Source organism: Andrena cerasifolii, chromosome 13 (genome assembly GCF_050908995.1).
Source record: "Andrena cerasifolii isolate SP2316 chromosome 13, iyAndCera1_principal, whole genome shotgun sequence".
NCBI classification, from domain to species: Eukaryota; Metazoa; Arthropoda; class Insecta; order Hymenoptera; family Andrenidae; genus Andrena; species Andrena cerasifolii.
The window spans coordinates 6281468-6307455 of record NC_135130.1 but is presented as its reverse complement, the minus strand read 5'-3'; the positions used below and the strand labels follow the sequence as shown (position 1 = coordinate 6307455).

At 44.1% G+C, this 25988-nt stretch overlaps 2 protein-coding genes across 4 annotated transcripts in view; one reads left to right on the top strand and one right to left on the bottom strand.

Moving 5' to 3' along the window:
* LOC143375912 (uncharacterized) overlaps positions 1-23500 on the top strand; it is a 72054-nt gene extending 48554 nt beyond the window's left edge. For all 3 annotated transcript variants that reach the window (XM_076825545.1, XM_076825546.1, XM_076825547.1), the window contains 8 exons: positions 11515-11940; positions 13427-13618; positions 13842-16510; positions 16618-16709; positions 16818-16913; positions 16992-17067; positions 17141-17399; positions 17506-23500. In XM_076825545.1, coding sequence (XP_076681660.1) covers positions 11515-11940; positions 13427-13618; positions 13842-16510; positions 16618-16709; positions 16818-16913; positions 16992-17067; positions 17141-17399; positions 17506-21858 — 8163 coding nt within the window. In that variant the 3' untranslated portion in view covers positions 21859-23500. The remainder of the gene's footprint in view (positions 1-11514; positions 11941-13426; positions 13619-13841; positions 16511-16617; positions 16710-16817; positions 16914-16991; positions 17068-17140; positions 17400-17505) is intronic.
* On the bottom strand, positions 23472-25211 carry LOC143375930 (WD repeat-containing protein SL1-17). Its single transcript, XM_076825590.1, has 8 exons — positions 25080-25211; positions 24871-24980; positions 24627-24796; positions 24279-24517; positions 24096-24189; positions 23934-24027; positions 23699-23870; positions 23472-23620 (listed from the first exon to the last, which is right to left on the bottom strand). Exons 1-8 carry the CDS (start codon positions 25080-25082, stop codon positions 23519-23521), a joined length of 984 nt encoding a protein of 327 aa, XP_076681705.1. The 5' UTR covers positions 25083-25211; the 3' UTR covers positions 23472-23518.
* Between the last annotated feature and the right edge of the window lie 777 nt (positions 25212-25988).

Here is a 25988-nt window from a genome sequence, read left to right as displayed (position 1 = left end):
AATTTCTGTAATTCATACGCGAACACCAGCGACCTGGTTTTCGTGTTTGTTTCACGACTGTTCCCGGCAACATTCCTCCATTTAATTCGCGTTTATACGGATGCCCCGACGTGTACGTTGCGCGCCGTGCGCGCGTAAATGGTTTAATTATTTCGTTGCTCGTAAAAAGGAGGTGGTTAAGGGGGGTTGCAGCTCTAGCCTGGCGGCCGAAAAGAGGCGAACGTTTGTGAATTTTTTTTGAAAAAGCGGACGCGTATATTCTTACAGAACTTTTTGCATTTAAAAGAGCAACATTTAAGGAACGTTTGGTAATTTTTTCGTGGAAAAATATTCGCGTTTATGATAAAATAACAAGCGACATCCAAGAAGCATTTTTAAAAATTTGCTTTCGCGGTGCTAAAATCAAAATGCAAAAAAGATTTCGTTAGTATATTATTGTGTCCTCAGATTGACGGAGGGAATTTTCTGGAATATTAATTTAAAACAAAATGGCGGCTATTTAAAGTTGAAATCATGATCTTTTCGGGCAAAATTCGCTGAATTTAAATTGTGAAATTGGAATTGAGACTCTGAAAAGTCAGATTTATTGAGCAACTTCATAAAATACTCAGAGATATGAAACTTTGTGAATATGTAGGTGATTTCCTCCTGATTACAACGGAATTTTTGTTTGCTGCCCAAATTCACTCTAAGGGGGTGAAATTAACCCCTGAGAATTCGGCTATTTTTCGATTTTATTTTGTAACTCGCAATCTGTAAGAGATGGAAGAAAATTTTCAAGACAAAAGTTACTTCTCTTACCATTTGATCTAAGAACTGTTTAAACAATTGATGAAACCAACAATGGTAAAACTTTTACCATTTAATAGATCTAAGTAAAACAAGTGATTTTTGTCTAGAAACTGTTTCTCTATAAAATAAAAAAATACCCGAATTTTCAGGGGTTAATTGCAGCCCCCTAGAGTGAATTTGTGCTGCAAACAAAAATTGCGTTGTAATCAAGAGGAAATCCCCCATTTATCCACAAAGTTTCAGAATTTTTTGAATTCTCAATAGTAAAATTAAATCAAATCGAGAATTTTACAGAAATTTATTCACATTTCTTAGTTTCATCCTCGCAAATTTTTCCAACTGCTTGCAAATTTAGAAATCCTCCCTAATTTTCGAATTGCTAAAATTTCTTCAATCTGTTTGAAATTTTTCGAGATACTTGATTCTTTTTAGCCAATTCAATTGTTGCGAGCTATTAACAATTAACTGAGCTGCTTTATATTTTTTTTTAAGCAATTCATAATTTTTATAAGTGCTCGTCGATTTTTAAGAGCTCTATATTTTCCGAGTAACCCAAAATTTTTAAAAATTCCTGTCCCACTTGATTTGCAGTTCGTCAAAACAGTTTTATTTAGCTGGAATTTCGAATTATACAAATAGTGTTTGGATTACTCGGACAGACCTAGGGAAGCAAGCCTCCCAAGCTGTCTGCAGAAGTAATTTGACACACTGTCGCGACGCGCTGTGTGGGTTCTTGATTACTTCTCACGATGGCACTGTTTCGTCACAATACACGGCACGTTCGCTCGCTTTGTCGCTTTATTTCTTACAATTGGACTGAAATAGGGCAAGGAAGAGCCCTCCTCGCGGGGTAATTCTGTCGCGCAAGTGGCGCATTTGAAGTGGCAGAAAATTCTTTAAGCGCTCACCCGTGAGGGGAGCTCATTTACTGGATCTGAGCCTGTTTCCTTCGCTTTGTGGCCGAGAGCTTTGCATAATCGCGACAATAAGCCTCGCGAAACATTCTCTGGAGTTGGGCTTTGCAAAATGCTGGGTGGAGATTTCAAAATGACCTCCCTATTCTTTTAAACACTTATTCGTAACTTGCTGTATCTTTAATAAAAATTGTCTGAGGGAAATTAAAATTTATGTAAATTTTGATATCTTATTAGTCAGTATTTTCAATTTTTTACTTCTCAAATTATTACAAAACTCGTGTTCTTCTATTTCCAGTCTTCTTCAAATTTTTCACTTCTTTTCCTGTACCTAATTTCAAACGGGGATTTTTTTTTAAAAAGATTCACTTTTCCAAGAGTCTTGTCCTTTGAATAGTAAATTTCAATGATTTTCATCTGCTGTGCCACGCTCAAATCCGTTAATTTAATTCGTTTCTTTCCAAAAGTTTCTAAATGCTGATTCATTGCTTCGCTCTTTATTTATAATTTGCCCGCGTTTTATAATTATTAATCGTCTTTATTACTCTAACAGAAGAAACCTGAACGTTTACAAAAGGCATAGACAAGAAGAGTGAACTATAAACTAAACTAAAATAGAGAGAACAAGCATTACAAAAAGTAAGAATAAAAAATTAAAGTAATCTTGAGAACTTAAAGTATATAATTTTGCCTCGAAATCGAGCGATTCGTGGCTCCTGCACAGACCACCAAGGTCTGCAGATCCTTTGTTCCTCGCTAATTTCGATAACGAAAGGGTATTTTTCTGAACTTGAAGAAGGTTCGACGAAACGTGCAGTGTTCTGCCCACGTGTACGTGTGGCACGTGACTAAATTACACTTCCTTGCTTGGCCGCGTCGAAAATAGAGATACGACTGACAGAGAATCGATTTCGATGTTCCAGAATCAGTGAATCCTCTAAGTTGACAATCAGCGAGAAATACTGCGTTTCTGCTATAAGAATTTTGGAGTAAAATTTATTTAAAAAAAAATTAGTATCACTGCAGACAGCCCACGTAGCTCGTCGTCTCACAAAACTCTCATCATAGAATAAATATCGCCATAGATATGGAAAAATCACCAAAAACGAATTAATTAAAAGAATAGGAAAATGTCTAATAATTTGGGAGGCGTCGGTGATAATCTCTTCCAAACTTCAGCTGGAGATCGAGATCGCAGAGCAATCGATTCAGTTTGTATTTCACGTTCCCACGTTCCTCTCCTCGACGCGGTTTCGTTATCTTAATTCCTCGGCGATCCCAGTGAACGTAGCCCGGTGCGCGGATTCAACTAGCAGAGATCGGCTTTGCAGGCGAATAGGCGAGTCTCCTTCGTCGGGACAGCCTTAAAAACAGCTGTCCCCGGACGATAAACGGTTTACCTGATGGCTCCTCCGTCACAGGCACGCTCTTCTACCTCCGCGCTTATTTGCATAGAGCCCCGCTTATCTTTCCAAAGGTGGCGGAAGATCGGCGGATAAGAAGCTGCCCCGGTGGCGGAGGAGAAAGGAAACGAAGCTCCAGGGTGAAAGCTGGATGAATTCCTCGCTGGCTGGCTCCATTATTCGCTTTTTACCCGAACGATTTCCTAGGTGGGATCGTGGATGAGCTCTCGCGGAGGCTAATTTGCAGTTTCTGCGCGGCTTTTCACTGGCTGGCCAATCGATGATCGGCGGTTTGCTTCTAAACAGGGCCGTCTGAAGTAGAGCTGTAAATATTCGAGTACGAATAATTTATTCGAATAACTTATGAATATTTGAATACTCCTAATTATTCGAATGCTCCTAATTATTCGAATGATATTCGAATACTCCTAATTATTCTAATAATGTTCGAAGATTCGAATACTCCTAATTATTCTAATTATATTCGAATACTCGAATACTCCTAATTATTCTGATAATATTCGAATACTCCTAATTATTCTAATGATATTCGAATACTCCTAATTATTCTGATAATATTAGAATACTCCTAATTATTCTAATAATATTCGAAGATTCGAATACTCCTAATTATTCTAATAATATTCGAAGATTCGAATACTCCTAATTATTCTAAATATATTCGAATGTTCGAATACTCGTAATTATTCTGATAATATTTGAATATTCGAATACTCTTAATTATTCTAATAATATTCGAATACTCCTAATTATTCGAATAATAATCAACTACTCCTAATTATTCGAATAATATTCGACTACTCCTAATTATTCGAATAATATTCGATTGTTCCTAATTATTCGAATAATATTCGATTGCTCCTAATTATTCGAATACTCCTAATTATTCGAATACTCCTGATTATTCTAATAATATTTATATATTTGAATACTCCTAATTATTCTGATAATATTCGAATATTCGAATACTCATAATTATTCTAATAATATTCGAATACTCATAATTATTCTAATAATATTCGAATACTCCTAATTATCCGAATAATAATCGACTACTTCTAATTATTCGAATAATATTCGACTACTCCTAATTATTCGAATAATATTCGACTACTCCTAATTATTCGAATAACATTCGAATATTCGTAACAGCCCTAGTCCAGAACACTTGAGGCACTCGAAATGAGGAAAAATCGTTTCATCGAACCGAGTCGAAATAAAATAGTTCCACACCGCGAATTCTGTGGGAGTAGCAGTGATTAGATTTCAGCTTAGCAGTGAGGCCTGAAATTTGCTAGATTTGAAGTTTAAATTTTGATTTAAATTTAAAGTCTTATTACTCAATGACTGGCAACTGAAAGTCTCCAACGCACTATTGCTTGGTATACCCATACTCAATTACTCTAAGTATTTCGAGGAAAATTCGCTATGCTGTAATCGGAGTATCTGCAATTTAAAAAATATTTTGAGGAAACCTTTTGGTGCTACAGAGATGACCCTTTTGGTATAAATCTTATTACAAATTGTTTACAATTTTTTTTCGAAACAAGCAACTGCTTTCTACCAGAATCCTTTCGTCATCATCGAGAATAGCAAAGACATTAAAATGGGTCGAGCTAAACGAAACACCCTCTATATCAAAAGCAGCGTAAACGGTTTTATTGTCCTGTTAACGATGACAAACTGTTCGGCAGTATTTGAACGAATATTAAAACGAAGATCGCAGTGTTGAGGCCAACGTCTGAGCGTGCCGTGAATCACCGGGCAATTAACTATGATTCAGCACGTGCGACGTTATTAATTCGTTACTTAATATGCAACTACAAATGAAATATACACGACCCGCGACGTCGATAACGCAATCACGTTTAATTGCGAATCCCGACGCTTTTTTTTTTCTTTCTCTGTCTGTGCCGCGGCGACGATTGAGTCTGTAATGGGACTCTTCCAATCGCGAGCGATTTCAGAAACCATTTCGCAGCAAGCTGACGTTTATTTACCTGCATCCGTCGTAACGAGCTCGCGTCTCAATTAGAGCCAGTGGCTCGGAGCATTTTAAATCACCCGCCGCGCGATAAAAAGCGCGCGAAACCGATGAATAATGGGCGTTGAACGGTGAGAGACGATTATAAGTGGCGGGGTGATGAATAATTGTAATTTCTCGATGGTCGGAGACGTCCCACATTTCGATTTTCATCCTTTAATGCGGAATTAAATTGAATTTTCAGCAGGTTATAATTAAATAGAATGGAGAGCATGTGTTTATAGCAGTGTCACTTTTTTGTTGTTGTTTTTTTTTAAGAGGAGTGGGAAGCTTGTTATATGATGTAACAAATTTTTCATTTAATTATGATTGTATATTGTTGAGTGCTTTAATTGCACTCGCGTTTATGACAATTTAAGATGGAATATTCTCAGGTTTTTGAAATGGGTATTTGAGTTGCTAATTGAGATAGAATTCAATGTAAATATTTGGGGGACTCTGGTTCGAAGATTCTTGAGTCAACAAGGTTTTTGATTTTTTTTTTTATTATTTCGCTATTACTTTCTAGTAGATACCTACAGATTTTTTCCTTGCAAGTACGACATTTATTATAGAGTGCAAGATTACTACGTAAAAATTACTAATTTCAATGTTTATATGTTGTTTATTTTACTAATCTTATTACTAATTTCAATGTTTATATTCCATTTATTTTAAACTTTATTTTAAGCTTGTTTTCTTCCGTTTCAAATCATTTAAATAGTATTCTAATTGTTGTTAATTTTACCAATCTTATTACTAATTTCAATGTTTATATTCCATTTATTTTAAACTTTATTTTAAGCTTGTTTTCTTCCGTTTCAAATCATTTAAATAGTATTCTAATTGTTGTTAATTTTACTAATCTTATTACTAATTTCAATGTTTATATTCCATTTATTTTAAACTTTATTTTAAGCTTGTTTTCTTCCTTTTAAAATCATTTAAATAGTATTCTAATTATACACTACCCATTAATGAACGCATTTTTCCCCTCGAATTACATTAAGAAATCAATTTATTACGCAAAAAAAAATGATACAGTAGTTGCAAGAAAAGTACTTGAAAAGTGATCTTCCACGTTTTATCCACAACACGAATACTAATCTCGCAGAACCGTCAAGTACTACAATGTTATACTTGCCCCAGTATAAGCAGTCATAAATTTCTTCGCGGAGAACTATCATTCAAAATCTACGAAGTCTACATTCGTGCCTCGTGTCAGGATAAGAGAAACCAGGCATCCAGCTGCTTCATGGTTTGATGTGAAAACTGAAACTGATGTAGACAAAAGAATAACTCAAGACAGTGGCTTTCACAATCGCTCATCTGAATTTAAGTGAACAAACCTGTGCACGATTCCTCCTCTCTCACGTAAAAAAATCTTTTTACAGTAGTCAGTAATTTAACAAATAGCTGTCTGCATTCGTTTAGAATAACAGTAAAAGTACGAAGTCCCTTGTAATTACTAAACGCATTTAATTTATTGTAGCTTCTAAAAATGTTGTACTCGTTCAACCCTCGCGAAGCATTTAAAAATAATACCCAACCACTAGCTCTGCTCCTGCACCCTTCATTTTCGCCATCGCCCTCCCCACTTGTCCTAAATCTATTCAAAAGCAATCAACGATCACTCGTACCCCTGCAATCCTCGGTACTTAGCATCTTCGAATGCACTTGCCCTAGTTGCATCTCGAATGCATTCCAAGACATTGTTCTCGGTACATCGTTACGCACCGTCCTTCGCGTTCGTTATCCCTGCTGCTCTAGGATATCAAAGAGAACGAGGTGAAAGTGGCGAACAAGCAGCAACAATAGCCGCCTGGATTCTTTAATTATGCATACAGACAGAGGCGCAGTCTTGAACGAACTGCTCCTATTATTTCCAGAGTCGTGTAAAAGATTTCGCCAATTTCTATTCTCGCGAAGTGGGCCTTTTTAATTTACCGTAATCACCCTGGCTTCGGAGAAATAAACGGCTTGGGAAACCTCTCGGCGGGCTTCGATGCTTAGTTTCGAGAGATTTGTATTGTTTGGTGAAAGTAGTGATGGGTTCGAAGTAATTGTTATACTTCACTGTGTAGGGTGGTTTAGAAATCGTTTCCCTTTATGAAATTCTAATTATGAAAGGATTGTCTTTTGTAGATTTCTATTGTTTGGTGAAAGTAGTGATGGGTTGGAACTAATTATTATACTTCACTGTGCAGGGTGGTTTAGAAATCGTTTGTCTTTATGAAATTCTAATTATGAAACGAGTGTCGTTTGTAGATTTATATTGTTTGGTGAAAGTAGTGATGGGTTGGAACTAATTATTATACTTCACTGTGTAGGGTGGTTTAGAAATGGTTTCCCTTTATGAAATTCTAATTATGAGACGAATGTCTTTTGTAGATTTATATTGTTTGGTGAAAGTAGTGATGGGTTCGAAGTAATTGTTATACTTCACCGAGTAGGGTGCTTTAGAAATGGTTTCCCTTTATGAAATTCTAGTTATGAAACGAGTGTCTTTTGTAGATTTATATTGTTTGGTGAAAGTAGTGATGGGTTGGAACTAATTATTATACTTCACTGTGTAGGGTGGTTTAGAAATCGTTTCCCTTTATGAAATTCTAATTATGAAACGAGTGTCTTTTGTAGATTTATATTGTTTGGTGAAAGTAGTGATGGGTTCGAAGTAATTGTTATACTTCACTGTGTAGGGTGGTTTAGAAATCGCTTGTCTTTATGAAATTCTAATTATGAAACGAGTGTCGTTTGTAGATTTATATTGTTTGGTGAAAGTAGTGATGGGTTAGAACTAATTATTATACTTCACTGTGTAGAATGGTTTAGAAATCGTTTGTCTTTATGAAATTCTAATTCCGAAATGAGCGTCTTCTCCTAAATATAAATAATTTGTATTTCTATGCTTTTTACTACCCACCACAAATCTTTAAAATTTGTATTCAGTCTTGTCTGTACTGCAGAAACACCCCAAAATCCTATTATCACTTCCAGTAACAATTTTTTTTCTCGAAAAGTATGCTTACGACACTGACACTCTATCACAATATTTTTATCTAAAAAAAAAGCGTTTGAGAGCCGAAATTGATACCACCCCTTTCCACCCTTAAACTGCCAAGAGAGCATTCCCAGCCCGAAAATTCTGATTTAAAAAAAATTTAGTACGAATGTAAAGTGTAGATCATATTGAACTATGCAATTATCAATTCTTTTCCTGCGAAGATTCAATCTAAAGGGGTGAAATCACCCCTTAAAGCTATCACGTTATTTTAATAAAACGAAGCGAGATAGAACAAAACTTTAAATATAAGAATTATCCAGTTTCTTATGCTCTACCACACTACCAAAATAAAAATAAAAAATGGTCCCTTCTGAGTAGAACGCTAAACTTTACCCACCCACATTTAAAACAGTACATTTTCAACCCACCACACGATCATAAAACATCTCCAACAACTCCCATAAAAATGTAAAAACGAGTGTCAGCAGATGACTCCTGAAATTTTCCCAATCACCCAAAATCGATACGGTACAGGTGTGCCAAGCAGTGCGGAACTACGTGGAGTTAATTTGACGAGGGGATGGAAAACAAAAGAGTCCATTGTGATCCAATGATAGCATCTAAACAGGAGATAGCTCGCTAATCCTCCAGCCATCTTCGTCTGAACAGAACTCGTCCGGCGATGCTCTTCTTTCGTCGAGCATGCGCGCTAGGAAACTCGCTACTGCTCGGTACACCTACAAACGATTGAACTGCCACAGGGTGCGTCTGGTTCGTACCGTTGACCTTTCGTTTCCATAGAATGCCGCGGGTTAATTGCTTCTTGCACGCAGCAGCCAGCTTCGTGCCGCGCCTAATGATTCGGTATTAAACCGCGATCGTGTCGTAACGATGACTGGGAAGTATCCAGGAACGTCCGTGAACCTGAGAGAAAGTGCAGGAACCGTGATCATCGGCGTTTTAGAAGGAACGCGAGCGATACTGCTTTCTCTGGCGGTGCTTGCTTCGTTGAAAGAGGGAGAGTTATGCTGGCGGCGAAAACTCACGGGCCTAAATTCAGTGGGATAAAAATGAATGAGCTGTGAAATTGCAGTAGCGTTCCAGCTGGAATATAAAATTGCATAAATAATCCTCGCGTAGCTGCAAAATTTATACGCTGCACTTTTTCCTATTTTTTTTTCTGGGGATGTTACTGTGAAGTTGTGATTCATTGGGAGAGGGTGTGAGAAGGATATTTTCAATATTGACGCCTTGAGAAAAAATTTAAAACAAATTAAAAAAGTTGCCTATTTAAATTTTGTTTGTGTAATATTAGAATAGCTTAACAAATTCCAAAATGATTTATTTGATTGTATGTTGTATTTATTGAGAATATTTGTTTTAAAACAGCTTCGTTTCTCGGCTGATGAAAAATAGAAGGGTCCCTTAAGGGGTCGTGCTCAGTCAGGAGGCCGAAAAAAAGGGTGGTCTTTGGAAATTTTTTACCCAAAAACTGTAACACATTTCTCAAAAAATCTTTTTTCCTTTTAAGCATTGCATCTAGTACCGTGCATTGTAATTTTTTCAGTTAAAAATATTTATCAATAACTAAGTTATTGATAAATATATATAAAAAATAGAGATATAAAAAAGATATATAAAAAAGGGCTTCTGGGGTGACCACTGCTGCTCGAAAGTCGATCATCTGAAATAAAAAATTCGAAAGAATTTACTTATTATATTATATTATCTAGTATTTGAACGAAGGATTTTTCGAAATATTGATTTGGGAAAAAATAGTGGTGGTCACCGCAGAAGCCTTTTTTTTTTAGAGAACCTTCAAGTGATGGACCATAACTTAGTTATTAATAAATATTTTTAAATAAAAAAATTACGATGCACGGTACTAGATGCAATGCTTAAAAGGAAAAAAGATTTTCTGAAAAATGTGTTATAGCTTTTGAGTAAAAAAATTCCAAAGATCACCCTTTTTCGGCCTCTTGACTGAGCATGACCCCTTAAGACATCGAAGTACACTGATATATTATAAAGTACCAAAACACTGGAAGACTATCTATGGAAGTACCCAGTGACTCTGTACTATTGCGTACGCAATTCAGGCATCGATTTCCGCGGAAGGTTTATGAATGACCGAAAAATGAATTAATCGATATCAGCGTACGATATCAAGGAGATATTAATTCAACGAATAAAGCTGTTCTCAAGATAGGAGAATGCATTTTTAGCGGTAGCGATTCTGACAAGGCGACACTGCATTACTCATTACACTCGTCTGCACGAGTACGTTATATGATAAGTACGCACTGCCTATGCTTCGTTATATAACAGATTATGGCGCGAGCATCGTTACAAGCGCCTCTGTAAAGTGACAGCGGTAAATGTTTGGAGGTCTTTTTTCATAGAGGAACTTCCAATCCTAGACACTTTCATCATTGCATAATTGTTTCATCGTTATTATTCAACGGCGTTCGTCTGCAGTGTGGATTAGTAAAACACCTTTCGTCATATTTTTTTATCGCATTATAACATAAAACAGACTTTTTCATAAACAATTTTTAATACTCTTGAATTTACTACATGACATCAAAAGGAAGTACAGTTTTTCATTGGAAATAATTAGGTAGGGAGTGAGGAATAAATGGAATGGGTACTAAACTTCAATAAGAAATACGTGATGTATACATTATAATACTAAATGTAAATAGCAGGGTCCAAAGCAAATTACCTGCCATTCAACAAAGATTACACGATAGTTTTTTAAATCTGTGACAGTATTCTACCAACTGGTACGGGTTCGTACCGATCGAAGAAGCATCATAATCTATACGTAAACACAAGGTCTCTTAATAAGCGTCGCAGTCTCTGACACAAAGTAAACCTCCGGCCCGGTCTGGCTGGGTTAAATTGAATCAGTCGATATCAGTCTCCACAATTTCCACCCTATCTTTACGAAAACAGTACGAACTAATTGGCGAGGTTCTCCCGATAAAAATGAGTCCAAACACGACATAAATCGGACTACATTCAGGATCCTCTACGGCGGTAGAGTACATTCCTACTAACTTTCAGAAATCTTAAAAATCCTCCGATTTATGTCGTGTTTGTACTCATTTTAATCGGGAGAGCCTCGCCAATCAATTTATACTATTTTCATGAAGATTCGATGAAAATGATGGAAAGTAAATTTTCAAATATCTCCAGTTCCTTTGCCAATCTGTTCCGATTCGCCGAGCTCGAGGTACTAAGGAACGAGTGAGACGATGGTTGCGCGAAAAGAAGTGGCGGGATGGTCCATTTAAATTCAGCCGAGCAGCGCTGTACAGTTTTCGAATAAAACGGGTCGAATCGTGATTGCAGGAGGACACGGTGGCCAGCCACCACAAGAGGCCGGATAGATTGTCCACGGAAGAGTGTCGCGTGCCACACGGCTCGGCGAGCGTCGGCGCGGAAGGTGTCGGCTCCTGGAGGGCCCAGCGGCGCCCCCACGGCGTCGAGGCACCTACGCCCCTGGCGGGCGTCGCGGCGCACGAGCTGGAGTCGTCCGTGGACGGCGCAACGTTCAACTCCGTCGTCGTTGCAGCGGCGGCGACGTCCGCGAGATGCTCTGCCGCGAGGAACGCGCTGATCACGGCCGCATCCTCCCACTGTTCGTCTGTCAATGCCGCCAGCACCAGGCCAAGGTTGTACCTAGGCCCAGCGACCGCTGAGACCACCAAGGAGGATGCCATGGAGCCGGAAGTCAAGGAGGAGGACGAACGAAGGTCGTCCACGCCGAGCCCCGAGGTAAATCTCATCGGACCGTCACCATCCCCGCATCATTTCCTTTTCAAACATTGCCATTTCGCTCGACCCTATCTGTTGCTAATTCGTCTGGCGCTCCAGGGTTCACCTGGAGACGGGAACTTGTTCTTCTTTTTGTCAATGGTCAAAAGAGGCTTTGCTATGCTTGGTGTTGGCTTGCAAGGGAACCTGTAACGCGATGAATAGAACAGGTGTACTGTAGTTGATGGTGGAATGTCTAGCGGAGGCTATGTAATGGAAGGTGGTGTAGATTCCCGCGGCAATGGTTTCGTGAAAAATTAAGTAAGCCTTCGCGAGGCATCCCTTGTTGTGTTCTATCTATTTCAACCCATTTCGCAGTCCCCAGTGGTCGTACATGCATCGACTCCAGTGACTATCGTTTGCTACACCTCTGTTCCTCCCCAGTTTTCCTTGGCAGTGTATCGGAACGTCCACAGCCGACCCGGGAACCCTGTAAAATGAAGCCTACGTACCGATAACGTTGTTAAGAGCCCGATGCAGTCTCTAAAAGCCTCCTCGAGTAGATCAATTAGAGTATCAGGCCGCGGGATGCTCGAGAGTGTGTAAACGAAGTTTGGCAGCGTGCAAGGCAACCCATTAAATGGCAACCGAAAACTGTTTACACGAGTGCCATTTAGCTCGATACACTTGCAGAATCCCGGAGCAAAAAATTTGTAGACGCGTTCCCTGTTGCTTTCCCAATTTCACCTATTGTGCAACAGACTGCTGCATGGTTACGTAACTGGCATGGAAATTCGCGCGAATTTCGTCGCGCGGGTAACATGTCCAGGGGGCCTGTGTCCTGCATCGTGCCCCCGAGCTGCTGTTCATGAAATTTTGATAGCTTCCTTTCAGTCACCCCGAGAATTCTGAGGGGAAAGAAGCGGTTGGAAACCACTGGTATCGCCGCGTGCTTGTAGAGCACGAGTCCTTCCTATATACACGTCCGCCAACGTAGGCGCGTATTGATTTTACGGAGAGCTCGCCTCTCTATCTTTCTCTGCCTCTGTTATATACGTTTACGCACACGTACCGTGCATTTCCTCTCTCCCTCTTCCTCCCTTCTTGCCCCACCGCCATTCTCTCTCTCTCTCTCTCTTCGGCCGCCCTTTAACTCGCCCTGCCATCCCCCAAACCTTGCCGCGAGAATTTATCGCGCTCCTTTCGCGGCTCGCGCAAAAACACCGGGGGTTTTGTGCCCGAATCGCCACTTACACCCGGCCCGGTACATCGAAGGTAACCTTGTGCCAGCTTTCTTCCTCTCGAGGTGGTCTGGATCGGTTTATTTTCGGCCGGGGTGCCCGAGTCGCTCTGAAAGGAGCCTGGCCAACCCAGTTGTTCCCAGAGAAACTGGTATCAGCTTTTAATTCCCAGAGGGGTTGGAAGCTTCGAATATCAGAAACCTATGCTTCCGAGGGATTCCCAATGTCCCGACTAACTTCGTCGCCCCGGCGTTTCTGTTGGACAGGGTTACGCACGAAGGAGCAAACGCTACAATGAAGGTGGCAGCAGCGAGGAGGAGAATAGGCCAGACACGTCCCTGCAAGGTCACAGGCTACCGTCTTCTTACCGGGGGACTTGGCCCATCAGAAGAGACCTGTGGGCCAATCAACAAATGGGCTTTTCCGCCCAACAGAGCTCGTCCACCACTGTACATAATGTGAGTCACTTTCACAATGTTTAGGTAGGCGTACTAGGTTTGCGCTCTTGCAGGCAAATATGTACAAGATGTAGAGGCTGTTATAGGCAACAAAATTCATATGTAAAGTCCCTCGCGTCCATCTGCGACCAAAGGACGTAGTTTACCCCTCCTGACTGCCCCAACCGATCAATGCTCCTCCGCGGGCAGAGGTTTCGAGCTAACATTCACCTTGGCCCCGCAGGACGTAGCCAGCGTCATGAGTTTCTCTTCGAATTCCGGCGGGACACTCGGTTGTTCCTCGGAGATGCAAGGCGATCGGAGGCTGGGGGCGAAGGTGGACGTGGTGTACAACCTGCTAGGAATGCTCGGCAGCACGGAGGGCAGAGAGGACATGAGCGCCACCCTGCTCTCTATGAGCACCTCCATAGACAACTGCCTGATAATGAGGCAGTCCGGATGCCTGCCGCTGCTGGTGCAGCTGATCCACGCGCCGGGGCAGGACCCAGAGACCAGGGAGAGAGCTTCGAGAGCTCTGCACAACATAGTGCACGCCAAGAGCGACGAGAGGGCTGGGCGTCGAGAGGCGAGAGTACTCCGGTTCCTGGAGCAGCTGAGGGACTACTGCCAGGCTCTCAGGACATCCCTGGAGACCGGACAGGTCCCGGAGGACCTGGAGAGACACCCGGGACAGACGATAGCCGCGCTGATGAAGCTCTCCTTCGACGAGGCGCATCGCCACGCCATGTGCCAGCTAGGCGGCCTGCACGCGGTGGCCGAGCTCATCGAGATGGACCACACCGCCCACGGCAGCGAGTGCGACGATCAGAACTGCATCACTCTGCGCAGGTACGCTGGGATGGCGCTGACGAACCTGACGTTCGGCGACGGCAACAACAAGGCGCTGCTCTGCTCCTTCCGCGAGTTCATGAAGGCGCTGGTCTCGCAGCTGAGGAGCCCCAGCGACGATCTCAGGCAGGTGACGGCGAGTGTCCTGAGGAACCTGTCGTGGAGGGCGGACACCAGCAGCAAGCAGACTCTGAGGGAGGTGGGGGCAGTGACTGGCTTGATGAAGGCTGCGATGGAAGGCAGAAAGGAGTCCACGCTTAAGTCGATCCTCTCCGCTCTGTGGAACCTCTCGGCCCACTGCAGCACGAACAAAGTGGACATCTGCGCCGTGGAGGGAGCCCTCGCCTTCCTCGTGGACACGCTTAGCTACAAGGCGCCGTCCAAAACCCTGGCGATCGTTGAGAATGCGGGCGGCATACTGAGAAACGTCTCCAGCCACATCGCCGTTAGGGAGGATTACCGAGCCATCGTGAGGGAAAGGGGGTGCCTTCAAGTGCTGTTGCAGCAGCTACGATCGCCCAGTTTGACCGTCGTCAGCAATGCCTGCGGCGCACTGTGGAACCTCTCCGCTCGATGCCCTCAAGATCAACGCTTGCTGTGGGACCTGGGCGCGGTGCCCATGCTCCGCAGCCTCATACACTCCAAGCACAAAATGATCTCGATGGGCTCGAGCGCGGCTCTAAAGAATCTACTGAACGCCAGGCCGGGCTGCAACAATCTCATCCACTTGGACTCCACAGCCCGCGGCTTGGGACTTCCCACTCTGCCGACACTGGTCGCCCGCAGGCAGAGGGCCCTGGAGCAGGAGATAGACCAGAACCTGGCCGAGACTTGCGACAACATCGAGCCCAGTACCTCACCCACGAACAAGGACGACAAGTTCTCGTTCAAGGTGGACCACAGCTTCCTCGGGATGAACGCGCGCACCTTGCGCCCTTACCAGCTGCACAACCAACCCAGCACGTCCAGTATGAAGTGCAACGGAGTCGCCAGGAGCGAGAGCAGGGACTCCATGCGCTCTATAACGAGCACCCACTCCGACACCATGTTCGAGCGGGTGAACCGCCACGTGCAGAACGGACTCTCGCCCACCGACGTTCAGATGAAGCAGCAGTCATCGTCGCTGCACTCCGCGGTCGGCTTCGACACTGGCATGTCCAGCGACAGCCACACCAAGACCTCCTCCGAGAAGAAGTACACCCTGCGGTACAAGAACGCCATTCCAGATCGCTTGAAGTCCTCAGACACCTTCAACGGCGTGAGCGACCTTAGGTGCACCAACTCCACCATCTCCTGGTCCTCGGCGCCCGACCAAGAATCAGCTTGCTCGCAGAACCTGCTCCACTCCTCCGTCGAGGACAACCTCCCGCAGAGCATGTCGTCCGCGTCGAAGGCTGGCAGCCAGTCCAGCGTCTCCGAGGAGACGGAACTGAACGTTCGCGCGAAGACAGAGTACCAATGCGTGGTCACGAAGACGGGGGTAGATACTCCCTCCTCGCTGTCGTTCACCAGCAGCAGCTCGCCCGTCAAGGACACCTTTGGGAACATGTACGACAACAGCGTGCTGCACCAGCACAATCCGCTGAACTCTATACAGAAGGCCATCTCTCCCACTGTCGCTCATCGGACAGAGGGGAACCTGTTCAGCGACTACGCCGAGACTGATTTGGATCAGCCGACCGACTACAGCCTCCGCTACGCCGAGCGTAGCCTGGAGGACGACGAGAAGCAACATTCCCATTACTTCGTGAGCAACGAGCAGGGCCTCATTCACGAAGACACGGTGAAGACTTACTGCACGGAGGGGACGCCGCACGGGACCTCCCTGAACTCCTCCAGAGCCGCTTCTGCATCCGACCTGCAGGAGGACAGCCGGCAGAGGAACTTGTCGAGGAAGATGCAGGAGCAGGGCAAGCTGCAAAGTAAAGAGCGACTGAATCTGGCGTGCACCGTGAAAGCTCTGGACGAGAAGAAGAGGAGCCAAGTGTTGAATTACTTTGAAGCGAACACTAAGAGCGATACCGTTGAGGAGAATGGGCATTCTTCTGTGAAAAACCCGTTGAGGTCAGTATGTTTGTAGATCGCTTAGAGATCATAGTGACTCGTAGATCAGTCAAGGTGTTTTTTATGTATTAATGGAAAATCAGTAAGACGTTTTTTTTCCTTACTAGTTTTAGAACCACGCTTAACCAAATATCTCCAAATAACTTGCATTATGAAGAGAGTGATAATATGGCGTCAAATTCAGACAAAATTAGATCAGGTAACATAACTTCATTCTACGTTATTCTATAATAGTTGCGAGAGGGAAGTAAGAATGTGTCAAAATTTCGAGTTGATGCTTGAAAGAGGCAAATCTACTTTATTATAGACCCGGAGAAAAAGTATGAAACTCAAAATAACATCCCCGTCAATGCAGTTAATTCGTACGTGATCAGTGCACTGAAGGCTTCTAGCGATTCAGGATGTAAGGAATTTGAACTAAAAGGAGATACGCGTAACATGCCTTGTATATTAAATATAAACAACTCTTCCGAATGTTTAGATCAAGTCAGTGATGGGGATGAGGATGACGAAGATCTGCTTACAGCTTGCATTAATATTGGAATGCAGAATAATAGGTGGATATATTGATTCGACGTTAGACTCCGATCTGTGGCTTTACTCGTAGCTCATTCGTTTCTATTCTTCCAGACACAGGCATTCATTTATAGGAAACAATTTTGAGAAGCTCCCGCGAAATGAAAGCAACTTAGCCAGGTATCAGACCAGCGTTGCGTTAGATCAAATGGAGTGCAATGTAATTGTCGATTCTGCCATGAACAACCTAGACAAAGCACAAATAGCATGCGAGGAAGCGATGAGCTCTGACGCTCGAAAAGACAAGGTTAGCGAGAGTTTACCAAACATAGCGTCTGATTACAGCCAGTACACAGAAAAATTAACTCAAAAGGTAAGGCACTTGACGATTTTGTATATATTTTCAAATCACGCCTATGGTTTCAATGCTTCTCTCCACGAACATACCAAAAACTACTTATAAATGTAATATTTTTCAGGTGGCAGAAACTAAAGTCACGGTAGGACCATCAGACAAAGTTACAGAGAACGAGTTGGGAATAGTAAACAGAAATTCGGGGCATAGTTTGCTGATAGTCGATGATAATCTCTGTAATTTTTCGTTGCCTTCGAACTTGAGGAATAGCCCTATACTCCACGAGACAGTAGTGTTCAATACAGAGCCCAATCAGCAGCAGTATTTGTCGAGCATTGACACCCAGTCGAACGAGGACATGTCGTCGTTCGTTCACAATGATCTCCTCGAGGACGAAGGGAACGAAGACGGCAAGGTGTTAGAGGCGTCGACGGACAAAAGCCCGGAGGAGCTGTCTATGCAGCAGTCTTACACAAAAGTAACGGACTCGGAAAGCAGCGAGTCGATTGATTCTGTGGAGCAATCCGAGCACGCGCTGCTGGAGTTGTGCATACAGCCTGGTTTAACGAATACCATCGAGCACATTAATCTGAACAAGGCCGCTTTGAAATCCAATAAAGCTCTCAACGTATTTAAATCGACGGACATTAATTATTCAAGCGACGGCAGTAGCATGTACAATGACACGTCCGAAGTGGATGGGGTTAGGAGGGACGAGACGGACGAGAAGCGGAAATCGCTGCAGAAAGCCAGCGGCACACCGAAACACGGAAAGAAAGAGGAGGTGTATCGCCGTCAGAGAGACCCCGACGCCATGATCGCCTCGTTAGATCAGCTTACAGTGACGTTGGTGCAGCAGACAGAGGCGATACGGGAACGGTACTTGAGCGAGTTGAAGCATCGTATATTTACCGACGCATGGAACGAGGATTCCCCCAACGAGATCTCTTTCCCCAGCATCAGCATCAGCACGCCCATCATCGCCTCGTTCAAGAGCGACGTGCAGGAAGATCAGTGCACAGCAACCTCCGAGTACGTTGAAACGGTGAGTAGCGAGAGCGCCCACATGACGAACTCGAAGATCATACAGAGGGAGGCGTTCAGACTGGCCGAGGCGGTGGATGCTGAACTGAACAAGCATCAGCAGGAATTAGAGGCGACGAGTATGTCGTCCATGGATCTGGAAGCGATTAAACCGCCCTCCTCGATGGGGAGTCTGTTGTCTTTAACGGCCAGCTACGCTGGTTCAGGGGACTGCAGCGAGGTGTTCAATAATCGAGACAGGTGCAACTCCACGTCCCTGCCACCGGTTCAAGTGAAGACCGTGTCCTCGACGGATTCCCGAAGCTGTCGGAAGAAGTCGCTGCCCCTCGGTGTCGTGGCTAAGCGAGCTCTCAGCCAGACCCAGAGTCACGCTGGCAGTCTAGAGAATTTGTTGAACGAGTGCACTGGCTCGCACTTGGACAGCGTCAAGCCACCGTCGATGATGGACGAGCTGTTCGACGTGGGTGACATGGAGAACAGCATGGTAAGCGTCGCCAGTATCACGTCCGAAGTGGCGGATTCCAAGGACCAGGAGTCGCACAGCTTGACTAACAGCGACGCCGTGTTCGATCTGCTGAAGCCTGTCGCGAACATCCTCTCTATCACCTGCATGCGCTACGCAGAGGCCATGCAGAGCAGCGGGAACAACAGCCTGAGCGAGTGCCTGGAGAACATCAACCCGCCCTCGTTGTTCAACGAAGTCTGCGAGATGGACGAGTCGACGATGGAGCAGGCTACGGACACCATATGCAGCGACACGCTGTGCATCGACGCGGAACTGCAGACCGAGGAAGCCCCGCATCCGATCGTCGTGGAGAAGATCGACGAGGGGGGTAACGACACGGATGAAGCGGTCACTCCAATCTCTTCAGAATATTGCGGCACCAGTTCGGCTGAGTCTACGCCCAAGAAACGTTTGCAGAGGAACTTGACGCCGAAGCAGAAGAGAACTCTGGCCAAGGAGAGGTACAAGACGTATACCATTGCCGCGGAAATGGACAAAAAGAGGGAGGATAGGGGGGAGACTGGGAACGGGGAGGTAGAGAAGATTCGCCGTGGAAAGTGCTCGCCATTTTCTAAACTGACACCCAAGGAACGTAGGCAAGAGGACAGAGCAAGGTTTCAGACGCAGGTGTTGGAGAATCCTTTCCCTGAAGCTAGCCAGGATCAACGAGGCGCTGTTACCTCTGGTAGCCACGAGAGCCCTGAGAAGCCGGAGGCAGCGTCTCCCGTTAAGTCTGCCATTCCCACGTTCACCAAGTTCTCTGTTTGTAAAACATTGATAAAGAACCGGATGGAGCAGAAGAAGAACAGGGAGAGGTATCGCACGAGGACGTTGAACGAGGCTGAATGTATATTCAGAGAGACCGAGAGCAATGCCACCACAAACGCGACAGGGGCGAGTCCATTGGCCCCAACTGTTCCCTCGGATGACATTCAAACTATGTTAGAGCAGAATGCTACCATCGTACTGAACACTTTGAACGAGTCAAACAAGGCGAACGAGAACGGAGAGGAGACGTTGCTGGACTACGAGACGATAAGTTTAGTGTCGAACGAGTCAGAGTCTGAACGCACCCTCCGAATGAGATTCGTCAATGGTGTCTCGAAGAAGTTGATGGGCGCCTGCAGCCAGCAAATGGGCGAAGAGCAAGTGCCGGGAGATAGCCACAAGGAGACTGCTGAGGTCGAGCCAGCCAGGTCGCAGGAGGACATCAGGTTCGCCGATACTGTGGAAAGCGAGAGCGAGGATGAATCCAACAATGCTGAAGAACCGCCCAGGGAGACTAAGCGACCGCGAATAATTAAGCCAGGGATGGTGAGGGATCCCAGCAATGATTCGAACGCAACCGACAAGTCGGAACCAGAGAGCCCGAAGGCCATTCGTGGCAGAAGGAAAGCTCTTTACTCGAATCCAATAACTAGAAAGCCAACGCCACAGTCTTCGCCGTTGAAGCAAGTGAACCCCGTCAGTGGTATACCCATAGGTCGTAGCAATACTTCTCCCATCGTGAGGGCCACCAGGGCGACCACGCTCAGACAGAACAACAACAGTCCAAATAACATGACAAAAGAGCCTCCGAAGTCGGCTGCTAGCTTCAAAATGACTCCCATCTCAACGGACGGAGAGAAACGGGGGAAGAACTTATCAGCAGCCGCGAAGCGGGCGTCGGTTCCACAGAAAGGGTCGTCGTTAACCTTCACTAAGTCTGTGAAGAGGCACAGCACACCTCCAACATGTTCCTCCTCGAATTTCCAACAGGACGGTAAGTCGGATGTAACTATCAAGCCTTTGGAACGGCAGGGCACGTTCACAAAAGATGAACCAGAGGTGGAGAACGCGCCCCTGGTGCTGTCCTCGGCGTCCTCCCCGGTAAAAACGAAGATCGCGAAGCCGATTAAAGGCGCCACGTCTAAGGTGCATCCCGCAATGGGGAAGCCCAAAATCGCGCCAAAGACGCACCAGGCGTACCAATCGAAAGTCCCCAAAGGGAACGCTTCGGAAAAAATATTACCACCTAAACCGTTGCCACTGTTGGTAGCGCCGAAACGATTACCAACTGGGAAAACGGCTCCAACCCCAAAAGCTCAAGCTACCAATCAAAACGCGCAGGCCGAGAACAGCAAAGTTTTTCGGAAGGTAGGTCCTCTTGGACAGAGGTCCAACAGCAACTCCAGCATCGTGTCCAACTCGTCGACGGGCTTGCAGACTAGGAAGTTAGCGAAGGAAGCGACTAGCAAAATTGCGAGCCTTTGGAAGAAAGTGGAGGAAAGTAAGAGCAAGCAACGTTTCGAGAAACCGGACACCAGGCAATGGGTTCAGCCTGGCGGCCATGTCGTGGATGCGCCTTCTCCGGTGAGCAATCCACCTGCTTTCAGACTGTTCCGCAGCTCGACGTTCGAGGGAGTCCCCCAGGAGAACGACAATCCAGGGTCGACCTTGTACAAGTCCAAATCAAAGAAGCCACAAGCAGCGGGCGTGCAGAATAGTAAGATGAAGTACAGGAATTCTTGCGACTTGAGTGGGATGAACGCGAACGATGCTCCTTGCAAGATACCTGTGAAGTCCAGCGACGCCTCTGCGTATAAGAAAGACGTGGCACAAGTAGGAGATGCTTCGGTAATTTTACGGAAGCAACAAAATTCCGAGTCTTCCGCGATCGAGGTGGATCCCACGAAGAGAATATCACGCCTCGGCTCCTTTATAAGAGTGGACTCTGCGAACGCAGAGGGCTCCGCACAAACCTATGTCAACGGCGGCGGTGTGCGTACGCCAGCCTCTGCTATCGTGCCACCTTTTAATTACAACCCGAAGCTAGACATTCCCTCGCAGACGGCCAAAGTTACTCCAGACGAGAGCGAAAGTAAATTCGGAGTGGCGGATTGTCACGCTGACATAGTCACAGCTTCTACAAGGGTGACAACAGTATAGGGGAAGCCTGTTGTGTTTATAAAGCAACAACCTTTTTCGTAGTATCGCTTTTTCGTTTCAGGCTAGTCATTGTATATTTGCTTTACGTCGCGTCGACAGTAAGTCGGCCCGGCGGTACGCATTACAAGTACTCGATAAGTAAGTTAACGAATTTCATTTTACCTCGTCGCCCGAGTGGTACTGAAAAATCTCCATCATACTCCGCTGGTTTTTACGCATTGAACATAGGATGGTCACTCGAATAATTTGCTGGTTGCATGCGTCGCGATGCAAGTTTTTTAAGAGGTACGAATAAAGTGTGAAATAGCAGCCGAAAATTCTGATGTCATTCCTATTCACTTTGCGTGTTGTATATACATTATATTGAGAGAAATTCCATGATCACGAGGAGAGTTTAAAATCGGTAGTACGTAGCGGTGATTATCCTCGATTATTTATTCAATTTTGTATATATCGAACGTGGATGAAAAAGTGTAGAAAGTTTAGTGATATACATTACGACCCACGGTGTACACCGCGGGAGACAACGTCGCTGTACATCTTCGTAATAGATAAATTTCGCGGGGAATGAGATCTGTATTTTGTTTCCGTCGTAACTGATTTGTATTCCTTGAACGGGTACAAAGTCTAATTACTTTTAAAGACTGATAGAAACAAGATGATGGCTCGGACGAAGCTTGGACATCTTCGACGCAACAGAATGTCATTATAATAAAACGGTAGTAACATTTGTATGGATGTAGCGGTCTAAGTAACGCTAAACCGGCATTTGCACGGGAGAGACAAAATTTTGTAAGCCTTACTTTAAGTTTCTAGTCTACTTAAAAGTCTACAGGTGAAGTAGCTTCTATTTTGGTCATGTGTATTACATAAAATCGATTTGCATGTAAGAAGTCTACCGATTCGACTGTTACCCCTTTCTAAAATACACGTAGGTACGATTAAGAGTGTGTACGGATCGATTTAGCATCTGCAGGTCTGAAAATTCACGACTACTCGGCACGGTGATTATTCGTTTTAATTTCGCGTGCCCCTTGCTCTCGGTTCGGTCGAAAAGAATTTTGCTGCGCATTTGGTGCATCGAAGAGTACATGGTTTAAGTTTCCTTCTATGTCGCGTCATCTTTCCTTCTAAATGCGTCGGATCGACCTGGAATCTCATTAGAAGGAGAATGTTCGACGCGATGTAGAACAGATTTTACTGTCCATTGTTTACAGAGATTCGTTACGCGTGTTTTTAGCCCTGTTCCAGTTCGAGTTAATTAGATTTAACTCTCCCAACTTGGAACCACACCAGGGTGCCTTTATGTTTCCCTTCGTACGAGAATCTGGTCTGTACACCCCGAGCTCCGTTTCACGATCCGTTTGTAATGATCCTCGTCATTTACTTAGACCTTAAGTGTAATTCATCTTTCGTTACGGTTGTGTTTTAGATTCGGCAAACATCTTAACGACTTTTATATTAATAATTGCAGTACAATAAATTTCTAGCTACTAATTGTCTATATTTTGTCTGATATTCCATGGCAAGAGGAAAAACAGCTCCGTGTTTTTATTAAAAATGCGTATGTTAAGAAGGAAGGTAATACTTCGCACGATGTAAAATACTTCAAGTAAAAGTAATAAATATAAACATTTATTCATCCATTTCTATAAAAAATTTATTTATCGTACATCGGGCATTCATAAAGATTGATCGACTTGTCTTCGGACACTGACGCGATTATGTTCTTTCTTTGTGGATTGTACTTCACGGCCCAGACCTAAATATTTTCACAATTACCTTGCAAATTATCGTATATTTTTTTTAAATTCGCCATAAAAGCTCCAGAACACTATACCTGATCGTTATGCTCGTTAAATGTATGCAAACACTGTCGTTGCGCTAATTCCCAGACTTTGACTGTATGGTCGGAACTGCTGGACGCAAAGTTTTGCCCGTCCGGGGAGAAAGCGACGCCGAGTACCCACGAAGCATGACCGGACATAGTTCCCGCTAAATTAGCGTCTTTTCTGTAAGGAGAAAATAAAGGATTAATCAATCTCGCAGCTGTACTTTCGATTGATTTCACTCACACATCGTACAGCTTCATATGTCCGTCGTCCGAAGCGGTAAGAAGTAGTTGAGAGTCCGGCGAGAAGCACAGAGATCTGATAGGCATAGCGTGACCTGAAACATGCGAGTTCACTTAATACTCCCGGCAAGCATGGATCTTGCAATGAAATTCTAGTAGGTACCTTCTAATGTACGCAACACTTTGCCGTAGGTAACATCGAAAATATTGATAATTCCGTCTATCGCGCCGCTAGCGATATATTTACCATCCGGACTCTAGATCATGCCAAACAAAGCTTTGTTTCCTTTCTTGTGCACAGGGCGAAGTTAAAGTTCGAATATACAGTTTGAATCAAGTTACTCACGTAGGCAACGCTTAACGTGAACTTTCCGCCTCTGGTATCTAAAGTCTGTTCTTGTTTACCACTTTCTGTACCGTACAAATGAATTTTACCGGAGTGGCTACCGGAGACAATGAACTTGTCGTCTGGAGAAAACACTACCGTCCAAATGTCTACAGGGCCTACTTCGATGCTAGATATTTTCTCTCCCGAGTCGACGTCCCATAGTCTTAAGCTGGAGTCCAACGAACTGGATGCGCACTCTAGAAGTATAAGTGTGCATTTTTACGAATCGTGGGGAAATAGGAGCGAAGGTGGCTGTCCAAGCGAATTGCGATTAATGGAAATGCGTTAGCGTCGCTAACAACTTACTTGAGCCATCGGAACTTACTGCGACGGACACCACGCCGAGCGAGTGACCAGTTAGCTTGTGTTTTAATTGGAAGCTCTTGTCCTTTTGTTCCCAAACTTTGACGGTATCGTCGACTGAGCCGGTAACTAAATATTCCACTGTCTCTTCGTCGTTCGATCGTATGGAATCGCTACAGGAACGGTTGTTGAAAAGTTTATCACGGGAAGGTTTGTGTACGGTGCGACTTATTTTTAGGTTAGCTACCGTGAATCTTCGTTGTCCGCGTGAGCTTCCTTTTTCTTCTTCAGACAGCCCCAAGCACAGGTCCAGATACTGTCCTCGTGGGCATTTTCTGTGTTACTGAGTAAGGAGTACTGAAAACAAGTTGGAACACGGCTTTGCAACTGTCGCGTACTATACGCAACATAACCTCAATGTATCGGTAACTTCGCGAATTCTCTTAGATTTCTTACCATTTCAGGAAACGCCTACGATCTTCTAAACAATATATTGTTAATTACTGATATATTCACGTGAATGTAGAATATTATCTCGTTCCAACACACGAAATCCTATCAAATGAGGTACACGGCAGTGTACTACGCGTATATATACATATATATATGTATACACATTGATAGATATACACGGTGTCTCGTGTAAAGCTGGTGCAAAGCGTCATAAACTGTTTCCTCGAAACTGTAGTACCTACATATATATGCTCTAAGGGTAAGGTAGGTAACCAACTTATTTGGCGTGCAGTGTACGTTACCAATGATTGTGAACATTTGTGATGCGTTTTATTCATAGATAACTAAATGACGTTTTACAGCGCCGCTTGCGACGCGGCTCAAAAGTAAAACGAAAGCGGGAAATCTCTGATCCATTTGAATATATTAATCGTTTAGACGAGACACTCAGTGGATGACCACTGGGAAAATGCCTGATCCTGTCCCAATTACTAGTGGTCAGCCACTGATAGCGTATTCGGACGATCGCACTAGTGGCGCACTGAGTGCGAACTTTTTCGCTTCCGATTGGTTAAAATTCACACTCAGTGCGCACCACTGCGACCGCCCGAATTCGCTATGGGCGGTATTCTCAGTCGCTACTTATTCTTAAGCAAATGCTTAAGCGTGCAGCGTCCTCTACTAACCTAGTAGCTAGTAAAGGATGCCAAATAATTTTATAAACATAATAGGTTAACTTACTGGAACAGTCATGTAATCGGAGTATACAAATTTTTTTTTTTTTTATTTATTTGCAGTCTGACGGAACAGGTCTCTTCTAGAGGTTCTGTAGATCATTATGCAATCATTTCCAATAATAAAAGTGTTTGTTTCTTGCGTGGAAGAGCCTTTAGAAGTTAAATTCGCTGGGAA

Bases quoted from the DNA above. Each gene is read 5' to 3' on its own strand.
- LOC143375930 (XM_076825590.1), bottom strand. The intron at 24,190-24,278 runs GTGAGTAACTTG...GGCATGATCTAG, and splicing joins TCACGTTAAGCGTTGCCTAC to AGTCCGGATGGTAAATATAT. The intron at 23,871-23,933 runs GTGAGTGAAATC...TTCTCCTTACAG, and splicing joins CATATGAAGCTGTACGATGT to AAAAGACGCTAATTTAGCGG.